The sequence below is a fragment of the Neolamprologus multifasciatus genome, chromosome 11, assembly GCF_963576455.1.
Source record: "Neolamprologus multifasciatus chromosome 11, fNeoMul1.2, whole genome shotgun sequence".
Lineage (NCBI taxonomy): Eukaryota > Metazoa > Chordata > Actinopteri > Cichliformes > Cichlidae > Neolamprologus > Neolamprologus multifasciatus.
Genome location: NC_140449.1, coordinates 16,766,550 through 16,789,505, shown reverse-complemented (window position 1 = coordinate 16,789,505; position 22,956 = coordinate 16,766,550). Strand labels below are relative to the sequence as shown.

Sequence of the window (22,956 nt, the reverse complement as noted above, 5' to 3'; positions counted from 1 at the left end):
AAAGGGTCTCTCTCCTTCCATTTACTTTTATACGGCAGGGGCAGCAGTGAGTGCAACCTGCAATGTGCAACTAGTCTAGTAGAATAAAATTCTACTAGTAGACTAGTAATATTTGTACAGCATATTTGCACAAGAGTTTTGTACCTGGATTTTAATTGACTACATTTCATTAGTGGCTTTTCCAGAAGGTAGTCAGTCATTGAAGTTAACCAAATCATATTCAAAGCATGCAAAGTGTTATTGTTGGACTAGCCTTCTCCTTTAAATAGAGACTGATGGCAACTATGCTTCAGTTTTACCAGCTTTCACAGGATCTCAGAAGCATGTCTAAAAAGTTCAGAAATTGAAATAACCAAAAGTGTGTGAAATGCAAGTGTTTACCAATAAGATAATTTATTTACAAATTTAACAAAGGCTAATATTTGCTATGCAAATAAAAAAAAATTTGATTGTCAGGTTCTTTCACTGTCAAAGGAAGGGTTAAGTTGTGGTCAGAGAGAGAGAGAAACCACTCCCCCAATAAGAATTACTTACAACCTGAACAGAAACTAAACTAAATTTCACTTCTATCTGACCATCACAGAATGCAGATCCTTGTGCTGATCCTTGGGATCCTGCTGCTCCCTAAAAGCAAGTTTTTCCTTGGTTATCTGTTCTTTAACATTTTAAAGAAACTTTTTTTATTGCTTTTACATCATGTTATTTACAACCCAGCAAAAAATGTGTCTACTTCCTACAAATGATTGTACTATTTATTGTACTGTTAGCCTTTTGTTTGAATCTATTTATTTTAGTTGGAGTTTCAGGATTTGTACGGTTAATGCAAGAAAAGTTGATTTAACTCCTTATTTAAATGTCTTTTATCAGCATGTCCATTGGAATGTTATGAATGCATACCAGGACCATCTGGAAGCTACAATGAGACAACAAAAGAATGTCCATCCAATACTCAGTGTGGTTCAGTCAGAATGATTTCAAATATGGGTAAAATGGTATTTTATAGTTCTTCTATTATTTTTTGAAGTGACCGAGTTTACAATGGTTCCTCTTTGGTTTCAGGTGGTTCAGAATTTAAATTTATGGGGAGAACTTGTGTTACGCCTGATCAGTGCTTCAGTGGCTCAGTCAACTTTGGATTTGCCCAAGTTGTAACTAACAGCAAGTGTTGCACCTCTGATCTGTGCAACTCTCAAGATGTCCCTGGTAATTTACAACATGTTTCTTGGTATTTTGAAATAGTATTTCCTGTTGTGATAAATAAGTAGATTTTATTAATATTGTGGAAAAAGTTACAAAGTGAGCCAGGTTTAGGAAAATTTATTTTTTCTCAATAACTGAGTTCTCCTGATGGATGAGGATTAAAGTATCCAGTATTTGCATATCTGATGTTTTTTTGGCACTTTGATAAAATAATCAAGGAAACAAATATGACATATATATTTGTGCTTCATAGATTGGAGCATACCCTCGCCAAATGGGAAAAAATGCTCGCAATGTGATGGAAATGACTGCACCAAAACTCTAAACTGCAACAGAAATGAGGACTACTGCATTTCAGCAGCAGGTAACAGGCCTAGAACATTAAGTTTCTGTATGTTTCTTTTCTGCTTAGAGGAACATTCAGTGATTCCTTTTTTCAAACTTGCAGCACAGTAGAATAATTTTTGTTTTCTCAGTGAATGCAGGAGGGGAAACTACTAAAGTAAAGGGCTGCGCCTCCAAGATGATTTGTTCAAACACACAAACTGCACAGCTCTCAGGAATCATTGGAGGAGAAGTCAGCTGCTGCCAGGGTGACCTCTGCAACAGTGATACAACAACAGCGTCACAGCCCAGCAACACAACTGCTGGCACAACAACAGCATCACAGCCCAGCAGCACAACTGCTGGCACAACAACAGCATCACAGCTCAGCAGCACAACTGCTGGCACAACAACAGCATCAAAGCCCAGCAGCACAACTGCTGGCACAACAACAGGATCACAGCCCAGCAGCACAACTGCTGGCAAATCAACAAGTACCATCCTTGTATGCTTTGTGGCACCGCTGATCGCTTTGGTCTTGTTCTCTTAGCTGATGAAAAAAATAGCACAGCCCAGTTTTTCTTTAAACTTTCACAATACTTCCAGATATTCACCAAGAGTTCGGTCAAAAAATATAAAGTTTCATAAAAAAGTATTTTTATTTTTTCTCAAATATTTTAAAATTTGCTCCTTTAAAAAATGTACTTTATGCATTTGTGTTTTCTTTAACATTTCTAAAACATTTTGAACTGATACTTGAAGGTTAAAATGAAAAAAAAAAAACATCAGGCAAATCTTGTAAATGAAACAAATGCATAGAAATAGTGTCAGAAAGTGCAAAGTGTGTATACTCATTATTATGTCACTTGAAATCTCCCAGCAGCTTGTGTCCTTCCATGAATGACACAAACATTGATGATGCAGATGTACAGTCAGTTTTCATTTGAACGTGACAACTTCAGTCTTCCTTTAGATCTTGGTGACACATCAGAATAACCTGTATTTAAATACAATTGTTTTAACTGATCTTGGACCTGTAGAACCTTCAGCACCACTTCTTAAAATATTTATGTAGATATTTAAGCCATTATAATTTTGGTGCTGTGTATATATATATATATATATATATATATATATATATATATATATATATATATAAAAACACCCAGCACGCCCCTGCGGGCGGTTTATCCTTCAAGCTCGGGTCCTCTACCAGAGGCCTGGGAGCTTGAGGGTCCTGCGCAGTATCTTAGCTGTTCCCAGGACTGCGCTCTTCTGGACAGAGATCTCCGATGTTAGTCCCGGGATCTGCTGGAGCCACTCGCCTAGCTTGGGAGTCACCGCACCTAGTGCTCCGATTACCACGGGGACCACCGTTACCTTCACCCCCCACATCCTCTCGAGCTCTTCTCTGAGCCCTTGGTATTTCTCCAGCTTCTCGTGTTCCTTCTTCCTGATATTGCTGTCATTCGGAACCGCTACATCGATCACTACAGCCATCTTCTTCTGTTTGTCTACCACCACTATGTCTGGTTGGTTAGCCACCACCATTTTGTCCGTCTGTATCTGGAAGTCCCACAGGATCTTAGCTCGGTCATTCTCCACCACCCTTGGGGGCATTTCCCATTTTGACCTCGGGACTTCCAGGTTATACTCAGCACAGATGTTCCTGTACACTATGCCGGCCACTTGGTTATGGCGTTCCATGTATGCCTTGCCTGCTAGCATCTTGCACCCTGCTGTTATGTGCTGGATTGTCTCTGGGGCATCTTTACACAGCCTGCACCTGGGGTCTTGCCTGGTGTGATAGACCCCAGCCTCTATGGATCTTGTACTCAGAGCTTGTTCTTGTGCTGCCATGATTAGTGCCTCTGTGCTATCTTTCAGTCCAGCTTTGTCCAGCCACTGGTAGGATTTCTGGATATCAGCCACCTCCTCTATCTGCTGGTGGTACATACCGTGCAGGGGCCTGTCCTTCCATGATGGTTCCTCGTCTCCCTCCTCTTTCTTGGGTTTCTGCTACCTGAGGTATTCACTGAGCACGCTGTCAGTTGGGGCCATCTTCGTGATGTATTCTTGGATGTTCGTTGTCTCATCCTGGACTGTGGTGCTGACACTCACCAGTCCCCGGCCCCCTTCCTTCCGCTTAGCGTACAGCCTCAGGGTGCTGGACTTGGGGTGAAACCCTCCATGCATGGTAAGGAGCTTTCTTGTCTTTATGTCAGTGGCTTCTATCTCCTCCTTTGGCCAGCCTATTACCCCAGCAGGGTACCTGATCACGGGCAGGGCGTACGTGTTGATGGCCCGGATCTTGTTCTTACCGTTCAACTGACTCCTCAGGACTTGCCTGACCCTCTGCAGGTACTTGGTGGTTGCAGCTTTCCTAGCGGCCTCTTCATGGTTCCCATTCGCCTGCGGGATCCCCAGGTACTTGTAACTGTCCTCTATGTCTGCAATGTTGCCTTCTGGTAGTTCAATCCCCTCAGTTCTGACTACCTTCCCTTGTTACCATCCGACTGTATAGCCTGGTAGTGTGGATCAGTGAATCGATGTCTCGTTCACTCTTGGCATACAGCTTGATGTCATCCATGTACAGGAGGTGGCTGACAACTGCTCCGTTCCGTAGTCGGTATCCGTAGCCAGTCTTGTTAATGATCTCACTGAGGGGGTTCAGGCCTATGCAGAACAGCAGTGGGGACAGAGCATCTCCTTGGTAGATCCCGCACTTGATGGTGACTTGTACTATGGGCTTGGAGTTGGCCTCTAGTGTTGTACGCCACATCCCCATTGAGTTCCTGATGAAGGCTCTTAGGGTCCCATTGATCTTGTACAATTCTAGGCATTCCAGTATCCAGCTGTGGGGCATTGAGTCATAGGCCTTCTTGTAATCAATCCAGGCAGTGCACAGGTTGGTCAGTCTGGTCTTGCAGTCTCAGCTGACTGTTCTGACTGCACCTCTGGTATTCTTGCCAATTCCTTTCTGTGTCCCGCTCATGTATTGACCCATGTGCCTGTTCATCTTAGCCGATATGATGCCTGACAGGAGCTTCCATGTAGTACTGAGGCAGGTTATTGGTCGGTAGTTGGAGGGGACTGGTCCCTTCTTGGGGTCCTTGGGGATCAGGACCGTCCGACCTTCGGTTAGCCATTCCGGGTGTCCCTCGTTAACTAGCAGCTGGTTCATTTGTGCTGCCAGACGCTCGTGGAGTGCAGTCAGCTTCTTTAGCCAGTAGGCGTGAACCATGTCGGGCCCTGGTGCTGTCCAACTCTTCATACTGGAGACCCTTTCTTGGATATCTGCCACTGTGATGGTTACTGGACCCTGTTCAGGGAGATCGCTATGGTCTGCCCTCAGATCCACTAGCCACTGAGCATTGCCGTTATGGGTTGCGTCCTTCTCCCATATGCTCTTCCAGTATTGCTCCGTCTCCAGCCTTGGTGGGGCTGTTCTCTTATTATTGTTCCCTTGCCACTGAGAGTACACCTTTGCTGGTTCTGTGGAGAACAGCTGGTTTATTCTCCTGCCTTCTATTTCTCTGGTGTACCTCCTCAAGCGGCTGGCCAAGGCTGTGAGTCTTTGCTTGGCAGTTTCCAAGGCCTCAGGTATGGACAGCTTGCTGTATTTCTTATGCACCTTTCGCACCTTTCTGCAACTCCGTTAGTTGGCTAACCTCCCTCCGTGCTACTTTGATCTTGCCCTCTACTGCTCCTTGTGGCTGTTCAACTTGTAGCCAAGCATCTCACTGATCACTGCTGCCGTATTGTAGATCAGCTTGTTAGTCTCGGTAATTGTGGTTGTAGGTATTGTCCGTAGTGCTGCATTAACATCCTCTAGCAGAGGATGTTAATGCAGGTCAGTTTCAGGTCAGTTCCTCTCGCACTCAACAATCCTTCTCCTGTCGCACTTGGGGCTATGTACCCAATCTCGGGTGGGGGTGATGATATCTCCCCCCTGACCTGGCGTCCTGACTCCTCCTTGCCGTAGCACCAATACTTCTTACAGTAGCATAAACGAAATAAACCTAAACAAAAGTGTGATTCCCAGGTCTGAATTAACTGTGATTACAGCCCAGTACAGGTAGACATCCACCACAGTGCCACGAGGTTTCCACACGAACTGGCAAATTAGCTCGAGCTGCTAACCGGTAGCTTCATGGCTAATCTACATTGCTAACAATAAATATACACTAACCACACATAATGGGAATTAACAGCCAACTTTCCCACATTCCCTGCAACCATGTGGACTTATCTTAAGACCAAGGTCAAATTATTTACTATTTTTATCTGCTTAAGTGCAAATATATAGCCATAGCAGTATATTGTTACACGCTTGTACACACTTTCACACAGCTTTTGTTAGGCGCACTGCATTAGGTTAGTGGCCTGGCTCGTTTACTCCCACTTCAGCTGCTCATATCAGGAGATACTCCCTCTTGTGATGTAACAGAGAATAACTACTCTTCCAGCGCTATGTCTTGTTGGAGACTGGCGCACACATTATTTTACAACAACAAAAGAAAATAACGTGTGAACAATCAGAACATTTTCACCAAATACAATATTGTAAATAAAAGATTATGGGGGAAGGGTGTCTTTTTTTTGTTAATGTCTTTTTTTTTTTGTCATTTCTTGTCCTCACATGTACAATTTTTTCTCCTGCTCATTAAATTTGATTGGTGACAGTCCCTGGATAAGCAAAAGAAGATGGATGGATTAAATTTGGTTAGTGACTTATCCACAAGTATCCCAAGATATCCACTGAGTGCTTAGTCATTCAAGTTAACCAAATCACATTCAAAATATGCAAAGTTTTATGGCTGACCTAGCGGCCAAAGGCTCTCAATAAAAAACATTACAGAGATCCACACAGATAGAAAAATCCCCAAAAGCAAGATGACTTAACTACGAAGTTAGCAATAACTGGAGCTGGGGGAAGAATTATTTATAAACTAGCAAACAATATTTTTCAAAATCTAATACTTACACTTTATTCAGTATGTAGAAAGGGCAATCATAATTAAGCTGTTCAGTACAAGTTGTAGATTCAAGCTGCTCTTCATATTTTTGGCCACCAGGTGCCACAGAAGAGGACTGAGGTTTTTATCCTTTAAGACTAATTTGACTCACTTATGATCGGCACAGGGTTTTATTTATTTATGTATTTTGCTCAAATTCACCAACTTATCATGTTTATATTACATTGACTTCATGCAAGGTCCAGTTTTTGGTCTCTTATTATTGAATGTCCCTCTCTGTCTGTACACTGCTAAAAAAATAGATTCAGTTGTTGACATTTAGATCAATGTCCTATAGTACATGCAAATGCCCCCAGTTTCTTTCAGAAATCATCATTATTAACATCTGTGTAGTGTTGTAGCATGCATCTCACTAGTGTTAATCTTAATCAGGGCCTGTCTCATCTTCGTAAAATATGAATTATGAGCAGTGACGGGTTACAAGTAACAGCGTTACTAACAGCGTTACTTTTTTCAGTAACGAGTAATCTAACTAATTACTATTTCTATCGTTACAACGCCGTTACCGTTACTAACAAAAAATGTGGTGCGGCTGCGTTACTATTTTTCAACAAACAGCTGAAGCTGTCTTCAGCTTACCGCACCTTATATCAGTTGTACGGAAATAGCTGTCTATGTAAGTAATCCGGGCGCTGCAGCTTTAAGCAGCAGCGTGCGCTCCCGCGGGCAGCGATCACTTTCTGCCCGACGATCACTTTTTGGCACAGCACCTGGAGCTCAGGGGGAAAAACAATCACATGAGTGCTGCTGTTTGACTGAGGAAGAATATAGTAATCGTGGAAAGCCAAATAAAACAACCACTTTAAGATGACAAAGCAACAAGGTGATATATACCAGTTTTTAAATTGTGCTGATAGGCCACGTAAAATCAGAGTCATGATAAACAATATATATGCGGCGTTTTTTCCTCAATAGTTTCGTCACCTTTACTGTCTAAGGACAGCGCTAGCAAGCACTCTCTGCTTATGAGCAAAAAAACAAAACAAATAACAGAAATGTACAGAAAAATGTACCATGTCAACCAATCAAAAAATGATATGGCAACATGACATTGGTTGTTTAGGGAGAGGGGGAAGTTTTAGGAGTGACGGCGAGAGAGAGAGAGAGAGAGAGAGAGAGAGAGAGAGAAAGACAGCAGAAAAAGAGAGAAAGCGAGTTTTGAGATGTGAGAGATTTGTGACGTTTAGGGTGTTTGGAGTGTGTAGTTAATGTGTTGTCTTGCGTAGTTAGTGTGTAGTGTTGTGGATAGTTTTGTGTTGTGTGTCAGAATAATGAGGCGACTGCTGTCTCTAGGTAGAAAAAAGGAGTGATACACCTCCTGCTGTCAGACCTGCAGGTATCAGGCTGTGAGGTTCTCCTTTATAGTGGACAGAAATTCTGTTTTTGGAGTGGCACAAATAACTTGTGTGGCATAGTATTAAATGCAAAACACCTGATTGTTATGTAAATAATTTGAAATGGTTATAAAAAGAAGGGTAAAAGGTAAATGGCTGAAAATAACTTTGTTGTTTGCAAAACTTGTGCATATGATTTTAACATTGACAGTTTTTATTTTCATTTAAAGTTATGAAATATGATTCATTAAACATGTGTGTGGTTGTTACAGTACAAAAATATAACTTTTTCTACACAGATTTCATGTTTTTTGTCTGATTTTAGATCAATTGTGTTAATACAGTATGTCAAAATAAAAACATAACTGTAAATTCAGACACGTGAGGTTGTGCTGAAAAGAATGATACCAAACAAGGCAAAGTAAAGAGTTTTTAAATCTGGTAACTCAGTTACTAACTCAGTTACTTTTTTATTGAAGTAACTAGTAACTATAATTAATTACTTTTTCAAAGTAACTTGCCCAACACTGATTATGAGTTAAGCAGTGTTATAACTGTGTTGTGAAGTCTCTGTGGTGATGAAGAAGAAAAAAGGATGAGACTTGATTTGAAGTTAGTTTTGAGCCACAGGTTTTCTCTTCCTCCTCTTCTTATTTATAAAAAAGTTTATAGATATTTTAATCTTTCTTTTCCCAGAAGGTCAATTACCAGCAGAGGGAGAAAATATATTTTAAAGCCACAAAATCTGTGCCACCTCGCATGTGTATTTTGCTGTTCTTTCTTGCAATTTGACATTCAGAAATATATTTTATGGGATAAATTAAACACTGTCTTAATATGAGTAAATTTTAACGTGTCAAAAAATCAGCCAGATAAGTGCCATATAAGTGATGGTAGTGTATATGACTGAGACCATTACACTGACTCCACAGGCTGAGTGAGTTCAGAAAAACCAATCAGTTCAATCAGACTAAAGTTTTGCCACTATTAAATGTCCTCCAGCAGAACTTTATGTATCAGGTTGGTCCTGACATATGCACAAACATGTTTTGGATGGACTCAGTTCAGTTCAGTTCAGTTCAGTTCATTTTTATTTCAAACATTTCAAACATGAGCCTTCACAATCATTACAATATATTATTCCATTATTTGTTTGAAAAGGAGTAGGTAGAAGTATTTACTTATTTGTCCCTACCCCTTCAAGTTTTACCTCTCATTCATTTAATTTTTTTTTTTTATAGTCTTAAATTAAACAAACAACATATGAAACAAAAGTAAAACAAAACAAAACATACATAAATCAAAACCAAGAAATTAGCAAGCCCCACCACAGTATAGTTTCTTTCATATGAAAAATACAGAAGGTGTATATTTGCAGATACACAAATTATGGAAAAAAAAAAGAAAAAAAGAACCACAACACCATTACCAGCAACATTACCGTCCTGGGTTAACCCCGTTTTCTTCATTGTTATACTTATTTAAAATCAGGTTTTTATATTTTACTTTAAACTGTTTTATGTTTTTACTGTCTTTTATTTCTTCTGTTAGACTGTTCCATAATTTAACTCCTGCAATTAAGATAGACATCATTCTTAAAGTTTTTCTAGCACTTTGTATTTTTAAATTCCATTTCCCTCTTAAGTTATACCCACCTTCTCTTTCTATGAACAATTTACAGATTTCTTTTGGAAGCAATTTATTTCTTACTTTATACATTATTTGCGCTGTTTTAAGCTTCACCAAGTCTTGGAATTTAATAGCTTGCATTTTGACAAAGAGTGCATTTGTATGGTCCCTGTACCCCACATTATTTATTAATCTAATGGCCCTTTTCTGTATTACAATTATTGTTTGTGTGTTACTTTTGTATGTGTTTCCCCAGACCTCTACACAGTAGCTCATATATGGCAGTAGTAAAGCACAGTATAAAATGTGCAGTGCTTTCTGATCCAGCATATGCTTTGCTTTCCCCAGGACGGCAATGCCCCGTGCCAGTTTCCCCCGAACATAAGTAATATGTGGCTTCCAACAGAGCTTGTGGTCAATGATCACCCCAAGAAATTTTATTTCATTTACTCTTTCTAAATATACATTGTCAACACATATTTCTACTTTGATGTTTTTCTTTTGGTTTCCAAACAACATAAATTTGGTTTTATCTAGATTCAATGATAATTTATTTATATCAAACCACTTCTTTAATATAGTTAATTCCTGTGTGATCATCTCCAAAACCTGTGGCAATTCCACACCTGAACACAGTATATTTGTGTCATCTGCAAATATTACAAACTTTAAAATCTCCGATACTCTGCAGATATCATTTAAGTACATAATAAACATTTTTGGACCCAGTACTGAATCTTGAGGTACTCCACAAGCTATATCCATCAAATTAGATTTATATTCATTTATTTGTACATATTGTTACCTATTCCCAACATAGCTTTTTAACCATTCCAAAACCACTCCCCTAAACCCGTACTTTTCCAGTTTTTTTAATAGAATTTCATGATTAACAGTATCAAATGCCTTCTTTAGATCTAAGAAAACGCCGAGCGCATACCTCTTATTATCCATACATTCCGTTATCTTTTCCATTAAATCTATCAATGCCAAAGCTGTTGATCTGTTGCTTCTGAACCCATACTGACTATCTGTCATTAATTCATATTTTTCCACAAAACTGTCAAATCTTTTTATGAAAAGTTTTTCCAGTATCTTAGAGAACTGGGAGAGTATTGACACTGGTCTATAGTTTGTAAAATGATGCCTTTCACCGGTTTTGTAAATGGGAATAACTTTAGCAACTTTCATTTTTTGTGGAAAAACCCCTTTTTGAAATGACAAGTTGAATATATATTTTAATGGTTTTACAATACCATCAATAACTGTCTTTACTTTTGATTATACTGTTTAATACATTCCATATATCTCTTGTGTTATCTTTATTGTGTTCTAACCTTTTAATGTAATACTCTCTTTTACAGGATCTCATTATATTAGTTAATTTATTTTTGTAAGTTTTATACTTCCTTTCAGTTTCTATTGTTCTCTTTTTTATGAATTCTCGATATAGGGTATTCTTTTTTTTGCTGGCATTTTGTAGTCCTTTAGTCATCCATGGTCTTCCTGCATAGTTGTGTTTCCTATTGATTTCAATTACTGGGCAGTTTTTATCAAGTAATGTGTTAAATGTTCTTAAAAATCCTTCGTAAGCTTTATTAACTTCTGTTTGTTCATATACAATATTCCAATCTTGCTTTAAAAGTTCATTTCTAAGACAATTTAATGTCTTCTCTGTTCTTATTCTTTTGTAAATAATCTTATGTCCATCATTGTTCACTTTATAATGGCAATTATAAGATGCAAAGACTGGTAAATGGTCACTTATATCATTGATTAACAGCCCACTTTTTATATTTCCTTCTATTATATTTGTAAATATATTATCTAATACAGTTGCACAATGAGATGTTATTCTGGTCGGTCTTGTTATCAGTGGAAATAAACCCATGCTGTACATGGAATCAATAAATTCTTCTGTACTCTTATTATGATTTGGATTCAATAAGTCAATATTAAAGTCCCCACAAATAAACATTCTTTTCTGATTTATATTTGTAAATAAGTCCTCCATTTTATCTTTAAATATCTCAATCTTAGATCCTGGTGTTCTATATATACAACTGACAATTAGGTTTTTCCTTTTTTCCATACTTATTTCCACTGATAAACATTCCATCACTCCATCAAGTTATCATTCTTCCCATTCTTTCGTACTTTAGGTTTTTATCAATGTAAAGTGCCACCCCACCTCCTTTCTTGTTGATCCTGTCTACATGAAGGAATTCATATCCATTTATTTTAAAGTCTTCTTCTTTTCCAGGAGTTATCCAGGTCTCCGATATGGCTATCACATTGAATGGCTGTTCAAACTGTGTTATGTAGTCGTTGATGGATTGAAAGTTTGCATATAAGCTTCGACTATTAAAGTGAACCATTGTTATACCCTGATCTACCTTGAATTCCTTTTTAAGTTGCTCCTTTGTATAATAATTGCATTCATTTGTCTTATTGTTAAAGAAATTACAATCAGGATCTATGTTGCTGTCATACATCAATGTCTTATTTTCAATATCTATATGAGTTGTTAGTTGAAAATTGTCAGACATCTACGTTGGTTGTGCACTTGGACGGTCCCATCATATTTAGCACTGCTTTGCATTTATCAGTTATATTTACCTAGTTCCGTCATCTCTTTGATGACTAGAACCTTAGCCTGCTCTGGTGTTCCATTTAACTTAATGAATATTTTACAGTCTGACGTCCAAGTTGACTGTATTTTCTTCTGTTTTCTTAATATTCTTGCTTGTCTTGCAATGTCTGCATTTTTCTTGATTAGGTGTTCATTTAAATAAACATTTGTACCTTTTAGCTTTCTTCCTTGCTTGAGCAGTTCTTTTTTCTGTTTTCTATTAACAAAACGAATGATAATGGCAGGTATTTGATTTTTGTTTTTCCTCGGAAGAGGATGGCATCCCTCAATATTTTTATTGTCCATTTCGATACCTTTGCTTTTAAAGAAGGCCAGTACCTGCTCTTCCAAAGAGCGTAGCTCTTGCTCGGGTGGCTCCCCTCTCTCTGATGCTGCTACCCTTGCATATGTCTGATGCTTGGTTTCCAGTCCTGTCACCATCACATCATTTACTCTTGAATATTGTTCCAGATCTGACACCCGTCCTTCCAGCATAGCAATCTTCTTGTCCTTTTCCTCGCTCTGCCTTCTTAGTTCTTTAATATCATCCATTAAATTAAGTATCAGTTTTTGTTGTTTTGAAATTGTTGTTATTTCTTCTGACATAAAGTTTAGGGATTTCTTTATGTCCTCCAGTTCCTCCTCATTAACGGTGCTCCTCTTAGGCGGCATCTTAACAGCTTTAAGGCCCGCTGGTTGCCAACCACCTTTGAGGGTTGCCAAAACCTGGCCTGTCCTGGCAATTAACCTCGCTGGCTTTTTGTTGGTACCAGGCGTGGCCTGGCAGCTAGCCTCGTTAGCTGGTGGTGGAGCCCTGCGTGGCCTGGCAGATAGCCTTGCTGGCTAGTGTTGGTACCCGGTGTGGCCTAGCGTGGTCTGGCAGCTCGCCTCGTTAGCTGGTGGTGGAGCCCGGCGTGGCCTGGCAGCTTGCCTCGTTAGCTGGTGGTGGAGCCTGGCGTGGCCTGACAGCTAGCCTCGTTAGCTGGTGGTGGAGCCCGGCGTGGCCTGGCAGCTAGCCTCGTTAGCTGGTGGTGGAGCCTGGCGTGGTCTGGCAGCTCGCCTCGTTAGCTGGTGGTGGAGCCCGGCGTGGCCTGGCAGCTCGCCTCGTCAGCTGGTGGTGGAGTCCGGCGTGGCCTGGCAGCTAGCCTCGTTAGCTGGTGGTGGAGCCTGGCGTGATCTGGCGTGGCCTGGCAGCTAGCCTCGTTAGCTGGTGGTGGAGCCCGGCGTGGCCTGGCAGCTAGCCTCGTTAGTTCTCAGCTTAGTCTCTGTTCTGAATTGTGTGTTTTCATGCCTGACTTTGTCACGGTCTGGCCGGCAGACCGTGGGGATGAAGGGGAATGAGGACCCAGGTGCGGAGCTCTCCAGGAGGGGATACAAGGTGAGAGGACTTTAAGAAGATGACATCATAACTTCTGCAGCATGAACCCCGCGCTTAACCTCGTTTCGAGATACTACGTATTTTATAACAACGTGAGAGGAAGTCACCTTTCAGTCTTCGTCAGTTGTCACCTCCTCCTTGCAGGTAACATGATAAACGTGATTGCCAGCAGCAGCCAGCAGACTCTGTGGCATAACATTAAGCTTGTTATTATGAAAGAAAAAAAGTTTTGCTGTGACAGCTTTTCTGAGATTTCACAAGAGTAAAGCTGAGATCTAATAAGATCCCATCCATCCATCCATCCATCCATCGTCATCCGCTTTATCCAGGGGAACACCAAGGCATTGCCAGGCTAGCCAAGAGATATAATCTCTCCAGCATGTCCTGGGTCTGCCCCGGGGGCCTCCTCTCGGTGGGACATGCCCGGAACACCTCACCCAGGAGGCGCCCAGGGGGCATCCTTGTCAGATGCCCGAACCACCTCAGCTGGCTCCTTTGTGGAGGAGCAGTGGCTCTACTCTGAGCCCCTCCCGGATGGCTGAACTTCTCACCCTATCTCTAAGGGAGAGGCAAGCCCCCCTTCGGAGGAATCTCATTTCCACCGCTTGTATCCACGATCTCGTTCTTTCGGTCACTACCCACAGCTCGTGGCCATAGGTGAGGGTAGGGACGTAGATTGACCGGTAAATTGAGAGCTACGCTTTTACACTCAGCTCCCTCTTCCCCAAGACGGACCAGTGCAGCGTCCGTATCACTGCGGCCGCAGCAGCAATCCGTCTGTCGATCTCCAGCTCCCTTCTCCCACTGGCGAACAAGACCCCGAGATACTTGAACTCCTCCACTTGGGGCAGGAACTCATCCCCGACCTGGAGTGGGCACTCCACCCTTTTCCGGCTGAGAACCATGGCCTCAGATTTGGAAGTGCTGATCCTCATTCCTGCTGCTTCACACTCGGCTGCGAATCGTTCCAGTTTGAACTGGAGGCCATTACCCGATGAAGCCAACAGAACCACATCATCCGCGAAAAGGAGATTCTGAGGCTACCGAAGTGAAAGCCCTCCGCCACTTGGCTGCGCCTATAAATCCTGTCCATAAAAATTATGAACAGAATCGGTGACAAAGGGCAATCCTGGCGGTGCCCATCACCCACCAGAAACGAGTCCGACTTATTGCCAGAAATGCGAACCAAGCTCTTGCAACGGTTGTATAGGGATCGAATGACCTGTAACAATGGGCCAGACGGTGGGTCATCCCCCTCATCCCCAGACTCTGCTTCCTCCTCGGAAGACGTGTCAGTGGGATTAAGGAGGTCCTCGAAGTAGTCCTTCCGCAGCGCTCCCCGAGCACTATACACAGTGCAGGTAGAGCACCGTTTTTTCCTCCTGAGATGCCTGACGGCTCGCCAGAATCTCTTGGAGGCAGTCCGAAAGTCTTTTTCCATGGCCTCTACGAACTCCTCCCACACCCGAGTTTTTGCTTCAGCCACTGCCCGAGCCGCTTGGCCTTTTGATACCAGTCAGCTGCCTCCGAAGTCCCACAGGCTAACCAAGCCCGATAGGACACCTTCTTCTGCCTGGTGGCTCCTTCACCTCTGGTGTCCACCATTTGGTTCAGGGATTACCACCATGACAGGCACCAACCACCTTGCGGCCGCAGCTCAATGCAGCAGCGTTGGCAATGGAGATGCTGAACATGGTCCATTCGGAATCAAATTTCCCAGTCTCCCTCGGAATGCTGTTGAAGCTCTGGCGGAGGTGTGCGTTGAAGATCCCGCAGACCGGGGCCTCTGCTAGACGTTCTCAGCACACCCTCACTTAGGTGCACCGGGTCTGCCTAGCGTCCTCCCCCACCACCTGATCCAACTCACCACCAGGTGGTGATCAGTTGGCAGCTCAGCCCCTCTCTTTACCCGAGTGTCCAAAAAATATGGTCGCAGGTCTGGTGATACGATTACAAAATCGATCATCGACCTGTGGCCTAGAGAGTCCTGGTGCCACGTGCACTTATGGACACTCTTATGTTCGAACAAGGTGTTCGTTATGGCCAAACTGTGATTTGCACAGAAGTCCAATAACAAAAAAACGCTCGGATTCAGATCAGGGAGGCCGTTCTTCCCAATCACTCCCCTCCAGGTCTCGTTGTCGTTACCCATGTGAGCATTGAAGTCCCAGTAGGACAACGGAGTCTCCAGGTGGAGCACCTTCCAGCACCCCACCCAGGGACTCTAAGAAGGCTGGGTACTCTGAACTGCCACTTGGCGCATAAGCGCACATGACACTCAGGATCCATTCCCCGACCCTAAGGTGCAGGGACTAAGGACTGTGGACTAAGGCCCGGCCACCAGATGCTTGCCTTCGGGCACCCTCCCCAGACCTGGCTCCAGGGAGGGGCCCCGGTAACCCTATCACGGGCAGGGTAAACTGTTCCCTCGATGTTTTTGTCATAAGGGTCTTTTGAATCGCTCTTTGTCTGGTTCCTCACCCAGGACCAATTTGCCATGGGAGACCCTACCAGGGGGCAAAAGCCCCGAGACAACATAGCCCCTGGGATCCCTGGGACACACAAACCCCTCCACCATGATAGGGTAGCGATTCACAGAGAGGCTAATAAGATCCCAGACACATTGATCTCTTTGTAGTAAATTATTAAATAAGCATATTAAATCTTCCTAATGGACAGGTTTGAGGAGACAGACCTTTTCTACAGATTTTTATATTTCAGACATATTTTATAATCAAATGCTACTGCTGACATCAACACCATCAATGGCAAAACTTTAGAGCAATACACAACTGGTCTCAGTCTGTCCCCATGGATCTAAGCCAGGGGTCGGCAACCTGCGGCTCTGGAGCCGCATGCGGCTCTTTTGTCCTTATACTGCGGCTCCCGGTGGTTTGGGAAAATAAATTAGAAGTATTTAGCTGAAGTGTATTTTATTTGTGTTTAGTTCTTTTTTTAACTTGTAGTTCTAAATTGGAAGATTATTGTGATTTTGAAATATAAAAATTATATTATATTATATTATTTTTTCACCGCTCAAAATAAGCGTCACACTCGCGGAAGCTGGTGTACCCGGCGAAACGCTGTGCATTTATCGAGACTTTCGACCCCAGGTAGGCCAGTTATGGATCCACATTATGTCAGCAGCTCCACCATGAACTATGTTAAAACAAACACCGCTCACGCCTCACAGATGACAGCTTACAGTCCTGCGTAAAGATGAAAGCCCCGATTTGCAGATGCTGCGCACAGGTTTGGGACCATAAGTCTTATTGTAAACATATCACGGCAGACCCGACAATGTTTGCATGAACATGCTTTTCAGCATCTCTTTATTGACCACTTTTCACACACGGTTGCTGTACATACAGTCGGCTGTAGCTTTTCAGCTCACAGCCCGACAACACAACAGCAGAGAGAGCGCAGACTTTAAGGTGGCGAGGCGTGATTGCGGTGCCGCACAGGTGCGTCCGCCTCCCAGCGGCGCTGCAGACCACGCCCCGCCACACACATTAACCAGGTAAAATACATATTTAGGCAGAATTTTGCAAATATCTATTTTTCCTTTTTTAGCAGCATAATGCTTTTTTCCAATTACTTTTTAAAAGTCAGGTCAAGGCTCCAAAAGCCCAAAGGCGATATAAGGGTGGCGACTCACAAGAGTTTTTGTTTGCTGGATCATTTTAGTTTAGCTAGGTGTCATTCCTTTTGTTATATTTATTTAAGAGTTCAAAATGTGTTAATTACATAAATAAAATGTAATTTTCTCCGTAGCACTTCATGGAGTTCATAAGCAACACACCTTATTTGCTCTGTGGATTCTTTTAAAAAGCAGTTAAAAACTTTTCTGTTCAAACAAGCCTTTTGTTGATCTACGTATTTTACATTCTTTACATTATTTACATTTGATCTTTTACATTGTGTAGAATGTCTATTGATTGTATTGTTTATTTTAATCTTTGTGTACAGCGCTTTGTGACTGCCTTTCTGCGAAAAGCGCTTAATAGATAAACTTTACTTACTTACTTTAGTTGTTCACACAAAGCATAAAAGTAAAAAACAATATATACAGTGTTATCTTCATTTTGGATTTCAAAAAGTATTTGCGGCTCCCAGTGTTTTCTTTTGCGTGGAAACCGGGTCCAAGTGGCTCTTTGGGTGTTAAAGGTTGCAGACCCCTGATCTAAGCCAATACAACAGAGGCGACTTATCCAGTTTTCCCCACATATAGATGAAGAAGCAGCGTATAATCTGGTTGCAATTAGAAGGGGAGTAGTGCAGCAAAGACATTTGGGCTCTAGCTCAGGAGGTAGAGCAGGCCATCTACACAATGGAAGGTTGTGTGGGGATTATATCATTTTATATCATTTTATATCATGTTGATTCTTTTTATTAAGCTTTGAGCAATGGCATTTGATTAAACATTTATTCCATTTATTAAACACACAGTTTCAATCATGTTATTAACAAACATTGCATTTGTGCTGATGATAGAGTTAAGCATACAGTCTAATGAAGGTTAAAAGTGTCGTTCAGCGTTATGTCTGAACTGATATATTGATGAAATGACTTGAATGCTGTGAATGAATGCCTAACATGCTTACATACACAGACATGAAGTATAATTTCTAGGGTAAAGGTGAAAGACATCTTACTTTGTCTTTGCGTGGCAACTAGTGATCCGGGGTCTACAGGAAGCATCTGGAGGAGCCAGACAACCATATAGGGAAAAATGCTGTTAAACACGGAAACTTGTTGAACTGTCATTAATTATAACCTATACATGTGATGTTTTGTCTAATGCGAGAAGGGGCGTTAACCCTGACATAATAAAACCATGCTGAAAGTATGTTTTGATTGGAAATATGGGGTGACAATATAGAGCTGTGTATCTTTCCACACGTGTTTAATAAAATCATTGTTTTGACGCACTTGGACCAGAGGTCGTTTGTCTCTCACCTCAATCATGAATCGGGACAGTTGGTAGTTCCATCCTTGGTTGCTCAGACTGCATGTCAAATAAACCCCAAGTTGCACTCTGATGCATCCATCAGTGTTCTATCTGACATTCAAACTCATGTGTGAATAGCTACTAAATGACCTTGTATAAAGCACTTTGAGTGCTCAGGTGGAGTAGCAATGTGCTATATAAGACCCAGTCCAATCCATTTGATGTGCTGAAAAGTGTGCTTTAACTCCTCATCCCATTGAACAATGTAAAGCATATTAAGTTTGGCCTTTCGTAGTACAGCATCATGAGTGGCATAATCCATGTTAAATTCTCCCAATTCTTTCATCTTTTGGCTGAAGGAAGGACAACACTCGGTGTATAAGTGCTCAATCAACAATCATTTTATTCCATAAAAATCGTATTATTCCATACAACACTTTTGAGCATAAACCATCCGGAGGGGAGATGAGCGCGGGAGGGTGTCTGCCTGATCTCGAAGTGTCTGAGCGTTTCTTACATTCTTATAGCTTCAGCCCCCCTCCAAAGTCATAAAACCTAAACATCCACATTTTTTCTCTCTCTCAGTAAGCCTAAGTTATGACCTTGGCTTCCTGTGCAGTATGTTCTGTTCTTTTCTCATCAGACAAATAAGGCCATGACTCTCTGAAAACAGTATTTCTTATAACTCAGCAGTATAATGCATCATAAAACAATATCATTCATTCACCATAAATTGGCAATCTAATGTAATACAAATCAGTTTAATAAATGTAATAGTTATCACCTTCTAAGTCAGGAGAATAATGCAAACTAAAATCACATAATGATTAATCTTAATTAGGGGTATAACGTGGCATAAGGTAATATAATAATCTCACATCCACCAATCATGGACGACAATAATTCATAAGCCCCAAAGATGACAAAGACCCAGTCTTTGTACATGGCATTTTAATGTCCTTAATTGCCTGCAGTCTCTCAGGTGACAGGTGTTGACATCCCTCTTTCAGCACATGTCCTAAATAGCTGAATGATGGATGGGAAAACTGCAGCTTATCCAATGATGCTGTGTAATTTGCATCAGCAAAGGAAGAAAATCTCTCAGGCACTTATATGTCATGGGAGATGCCCACAGCATATCATCCACATATAAAAGCTTTGATGGACCTGGAAAGACCAACTAAAACTTGTGCGTATTAACTCCAGCTAAATAAAGAGCGACTTCATCTATGAAATCCATCAGCAATCATGACCACACATACTCTTTATCTTTGTATAGAAATATGAACAGCCCTTGGATGTTTTCATGTACAGAGACTGAGTAATATGCCAAACATAAATCCACTACTGTATAAAATATAGAGTCATCTGGAAGCACTGCTTGGATGGAATTAATATTAGGCACACTTGGAGACAAAGTAAAAACAGACTCCTCAAAGTAAAAACAGAGCCTTTCCGGCCCACTGTTTACTCTTTTAAAAGCTGGTAGTACAAAACACGGTGACAACATTTGTATTAGAGGCCCTCACTTAAAGAAAGAAAAAAAAAAAGAGGTTGGTGCTCGGTGGGTAAATTACTTCAGAAAAGAGAAAGAAATACACAACCATATATCTTTTAAAAAAAATGGCATACTGGGGTTGTTACAGTGAAATAGGTAAAACTCACAGGTGAATTTTCATCTGAAAATGTTGAATTTGCATAAAAACCAACACTCCATAATGCAACACTATCATTACAGACAAATTAGATGTTTAAAAGCCTTTGGGTTTGCATTTGAAATGCAATATGATTCCTAATAGGCAGGAAATATTAAAGCCAAAAGTTACTTACAACACAAAACTTATAACATCAATGTTGGGCCTGTTCCAAAATTTGAATGCACATGCGTTGAAATTACAGGTCTTCTTGAGTCAATAATCATACAGTTCTTAATTTGTAGAGGCACAAAATTTTTTAATTATTGTCTGCTTGAATACCAGTCTAGTTCTAATTATCATTACTGCGTCATTTGTTGTTATCTGTTTGTGTTACTTTTATAAAGAAAGACTGGAATGTTTATAATTTCCAAGAGTAAATTTGTTTGTTTGGTTACTTAAGCAGGAGTAAAGTGGAATGGTTTGTAAAGACCTGCATGTACATCCATCTAACAGTACAGGAGAGGCATGACTCAACAGGTTGTGGGGTAGCTTATTACAAAATGTTGCATCCTATCTAAAGATTCTTTACAATTTCACATCGAGAAACATTCTTGAAATATTTGACTTGTATTAAGTATTAAGGCCATCGCACCATCTTTTTCAAGTGTTTAAATAAGTAATGTATTCCACATGATTCACTTTTGAATCACAAAATAAGAAAAATCTGGGCCATCATAACAACCTGGAAGGTTGGACTTAAAATTATTAACCAATTTAAACACTGTGTTGTGAATAGAAGCTGGCAAAACCAAAACCAAAACAAAGAAAAAGCAATGTGGCACACAAACTCTTTAAAGGGGACCTTAATGTCACTTAGCACATGGTGTGCATTATTATATATATATTATACACGATACCACTTTTTTATGTCCGATACCGATATCATAAATTTGGATATCTGCCGATACCGATATGAATCCAAAATAGTGTGTTTATTAATCAATAAAACTTTTTTTGATATCTTGCTGCATTTTGTATAAGTTCATACTCAAGTTTAAATAAACAACAACACTAAAGCTATTCTGTTATACCTGTATGTAAAAAATTCACTGCACCCAAAATATTTCATAGTTCAGCAACACTGATCAATCTAATAAACTTAAACCTACTCCATCCTCCCTATTCTTGTATTTTAAAGAGTACTTAGCAGAAATATTAAGCAACCTAAATAATAGGATTGCAAACTCCCAGCAAAAAAAAAAAATAGGGAACCACCCTCCACCTCATGATGCTTAATCGACGTAATCAACTTTAATTTGATGCAGTGTGAAAAAAAATGCACAGAAATAAATCATTTTTCAAGAATAATTAAATAGATTCAACATCTTTCTTCAACAGACTTGCAGACTGCACAGATGGTATCTTCCCAAATGAAAAAGTAGTATAGCTTACTAGGGTATATTAGACTTAACAGTTACTATATACAGTAATGGACTTCTATACATTTTACATCAGATTAAAACTTTGAGTGTAAGATTCAGATAATCATTTATTAAAAGCTCGACATTTTAAATGAGAATTAGAAAGAAAAGTATGTCTTTGTGCCCCCTTTTCCCTGTTCATGCCCTATCGGCCCCCCTGGCTAAACATTGCTAGATCCGCCCCTGCACAGTTACCAGCCATCAGCTATGTAGAAAAAGATCCTGGTGTAGAAAGTAATATTAAATAAATTCTAACAACAGCTTATCAAGCTTAAACGTGCTGCTGTTGTTTAGCCGCTTGTTTCTTCTTTCTGGTGCAAAGTGGGCCAAAAACAAAGAAGAGACTCACGACAGAAAAGCCGATCAGCTGATCATTAATCAGTTTCACGATTGAAGTAGCAGCAGGAGAGGGAGAGAAGAGGCAGTCGCTCCTAGTGGTGGGATTTCCGGCTCTTTTAGAGAACCGGCTCTTTCGGTTCGGCTCACTAAAAAGAGCCGTCTCTTTCGGCTCTGAACCGGCTGTTTTGTTGCTTTAATTAATTTATTATTTTTTTTATTATTAATATTTAATTAATTTATTATTAACAATAATATAAAATTATGCACAAAAGGAATTACTAATGTAAAAGAAAAAGTGGTTTTATTTATACATGTTTATATATAAATATATGCAGTGGCCCCTAGAGACAAAACACTACAAACTCCAAAAAGCACATACAAACTCCAAAACACATAGCATGAACTGAACTTCCAAAACAGTGCTACCTAGATCACTTAAATTACACAATTGAAAGCATGAAAGCATATGTGTATTGTTTGTGTATTTATACACAAGCATTCATATATGGTCAAATAATAAAAAATAAAAAAAGTTCATTTACCTGTTATTACCACACACCAAATCCGGTCATTGGTACTTGCTGGCTTGTGTAGCCACTAGGTAACAAAAGTTCAACACTGCCCCTAGCATCCTGGAGCACTTCTGTTGTCTTTTGTATGTGTTTTGAGTTTTCATGTGCTTCGGGGTTTTTACGTGTTTTTACGTGTTTTGGAGTTTTTACGTGTTTTGGAGTTTTTACGTGTTTTGGAGTTTTTACGTGTTTGTATGTGCTTTGTCTGTAGGGGCCACCGTAAATATACTTTTATTTATTCACTCCACATAAAATGTAATAAATAAATCATATAATACAAAAATCAACTATTCACATTTCAACTTTTAACTATTTAAATTTTCAGCTTTTTCCTTTTACAAATTTAAAGTGAAACAACACAAAACATTGCAAACCACAACACAATTAAATATAAATTATAATATGAAAACAAAAGAAAATGCATATTCTCTGTCATATGG

General features: G+C 40.4%; 2 protein-coding genes across 2 annotated transcripts; one reads left to right on the top strand and one right to left on the bottom strand.

Annotated features, from left to right (window-relative positions):
* The first annotated feature begins 708 nt into the window (after positions 1-708).
* Positions 709-7,550, top strand: LOC146508062 (urokinase plasminogen activator surface receptor-like). Its single transcript, XM_085177521.1, has 4 exons — positions 709-984; positions 1,060-1,203; positions 1,454-1,564; positions 1,677-7,550. The coding sequence occupies exons 1-4, from the start codon at positions 969-971 to the stop codon at positions 2,072-2,074; spliced, it is 669 nt and encodes a 222-aa protein (XP_085033647.1). The 5' UTR covers positions 709-968; the 3' UTR covers positions 2,075-7,550.
* Positions 7,551-10,951: 3,401 nt separating this feature from the next.
* LOC146508061 (uncharacterized) lies at positions 10,952-13,326 on the bottom strand. The gene has a single exon (XM_085177520.1). The coding sequence runs from the start codon at positions 12,828-12,830 to the stop codon at positions 12,132-12,134; it is 699 nt and encodes a 232-aa protein (XP_085033646.1). The 5' UTR covers positions 12,831-13,326; the 3' UTR covers positions 10,952-12,131.
* Between the last annotated feature and the right edge of the window lie 9,630 nt (positions 13,327-22,956).

What these genes read in the sequence shown, in the direction of transcription:
- LOC146508062 (XM_085177521.1), top strand. An exon ending in CAACTCTCAAGATGTCCCTG is followed by an intron (nt 1,204 to 1,453) that starts GTAATTTACAAC and finishes TGTGCTTCATAG; the next exon opens with ATTGGAGCATACCCTCGCCA. An exon ending in CTACTGCATTTCAGCAGCAG is followed by an intron (nt 1,565 to 1,676) that starts GTAACAGGCCTA and finishes TTGTTTTCTCAG; the next exon opens with TGAATGCAGGAGGGGAAACT.
- LOC146508061 (XM_085177520.1), bottom strand. Translation starts at nt 12,830, where the DNA reads ATGCCGCCTAAGAGGAGCACCGTTAATGAGGAGGAACTGGAGGACATA.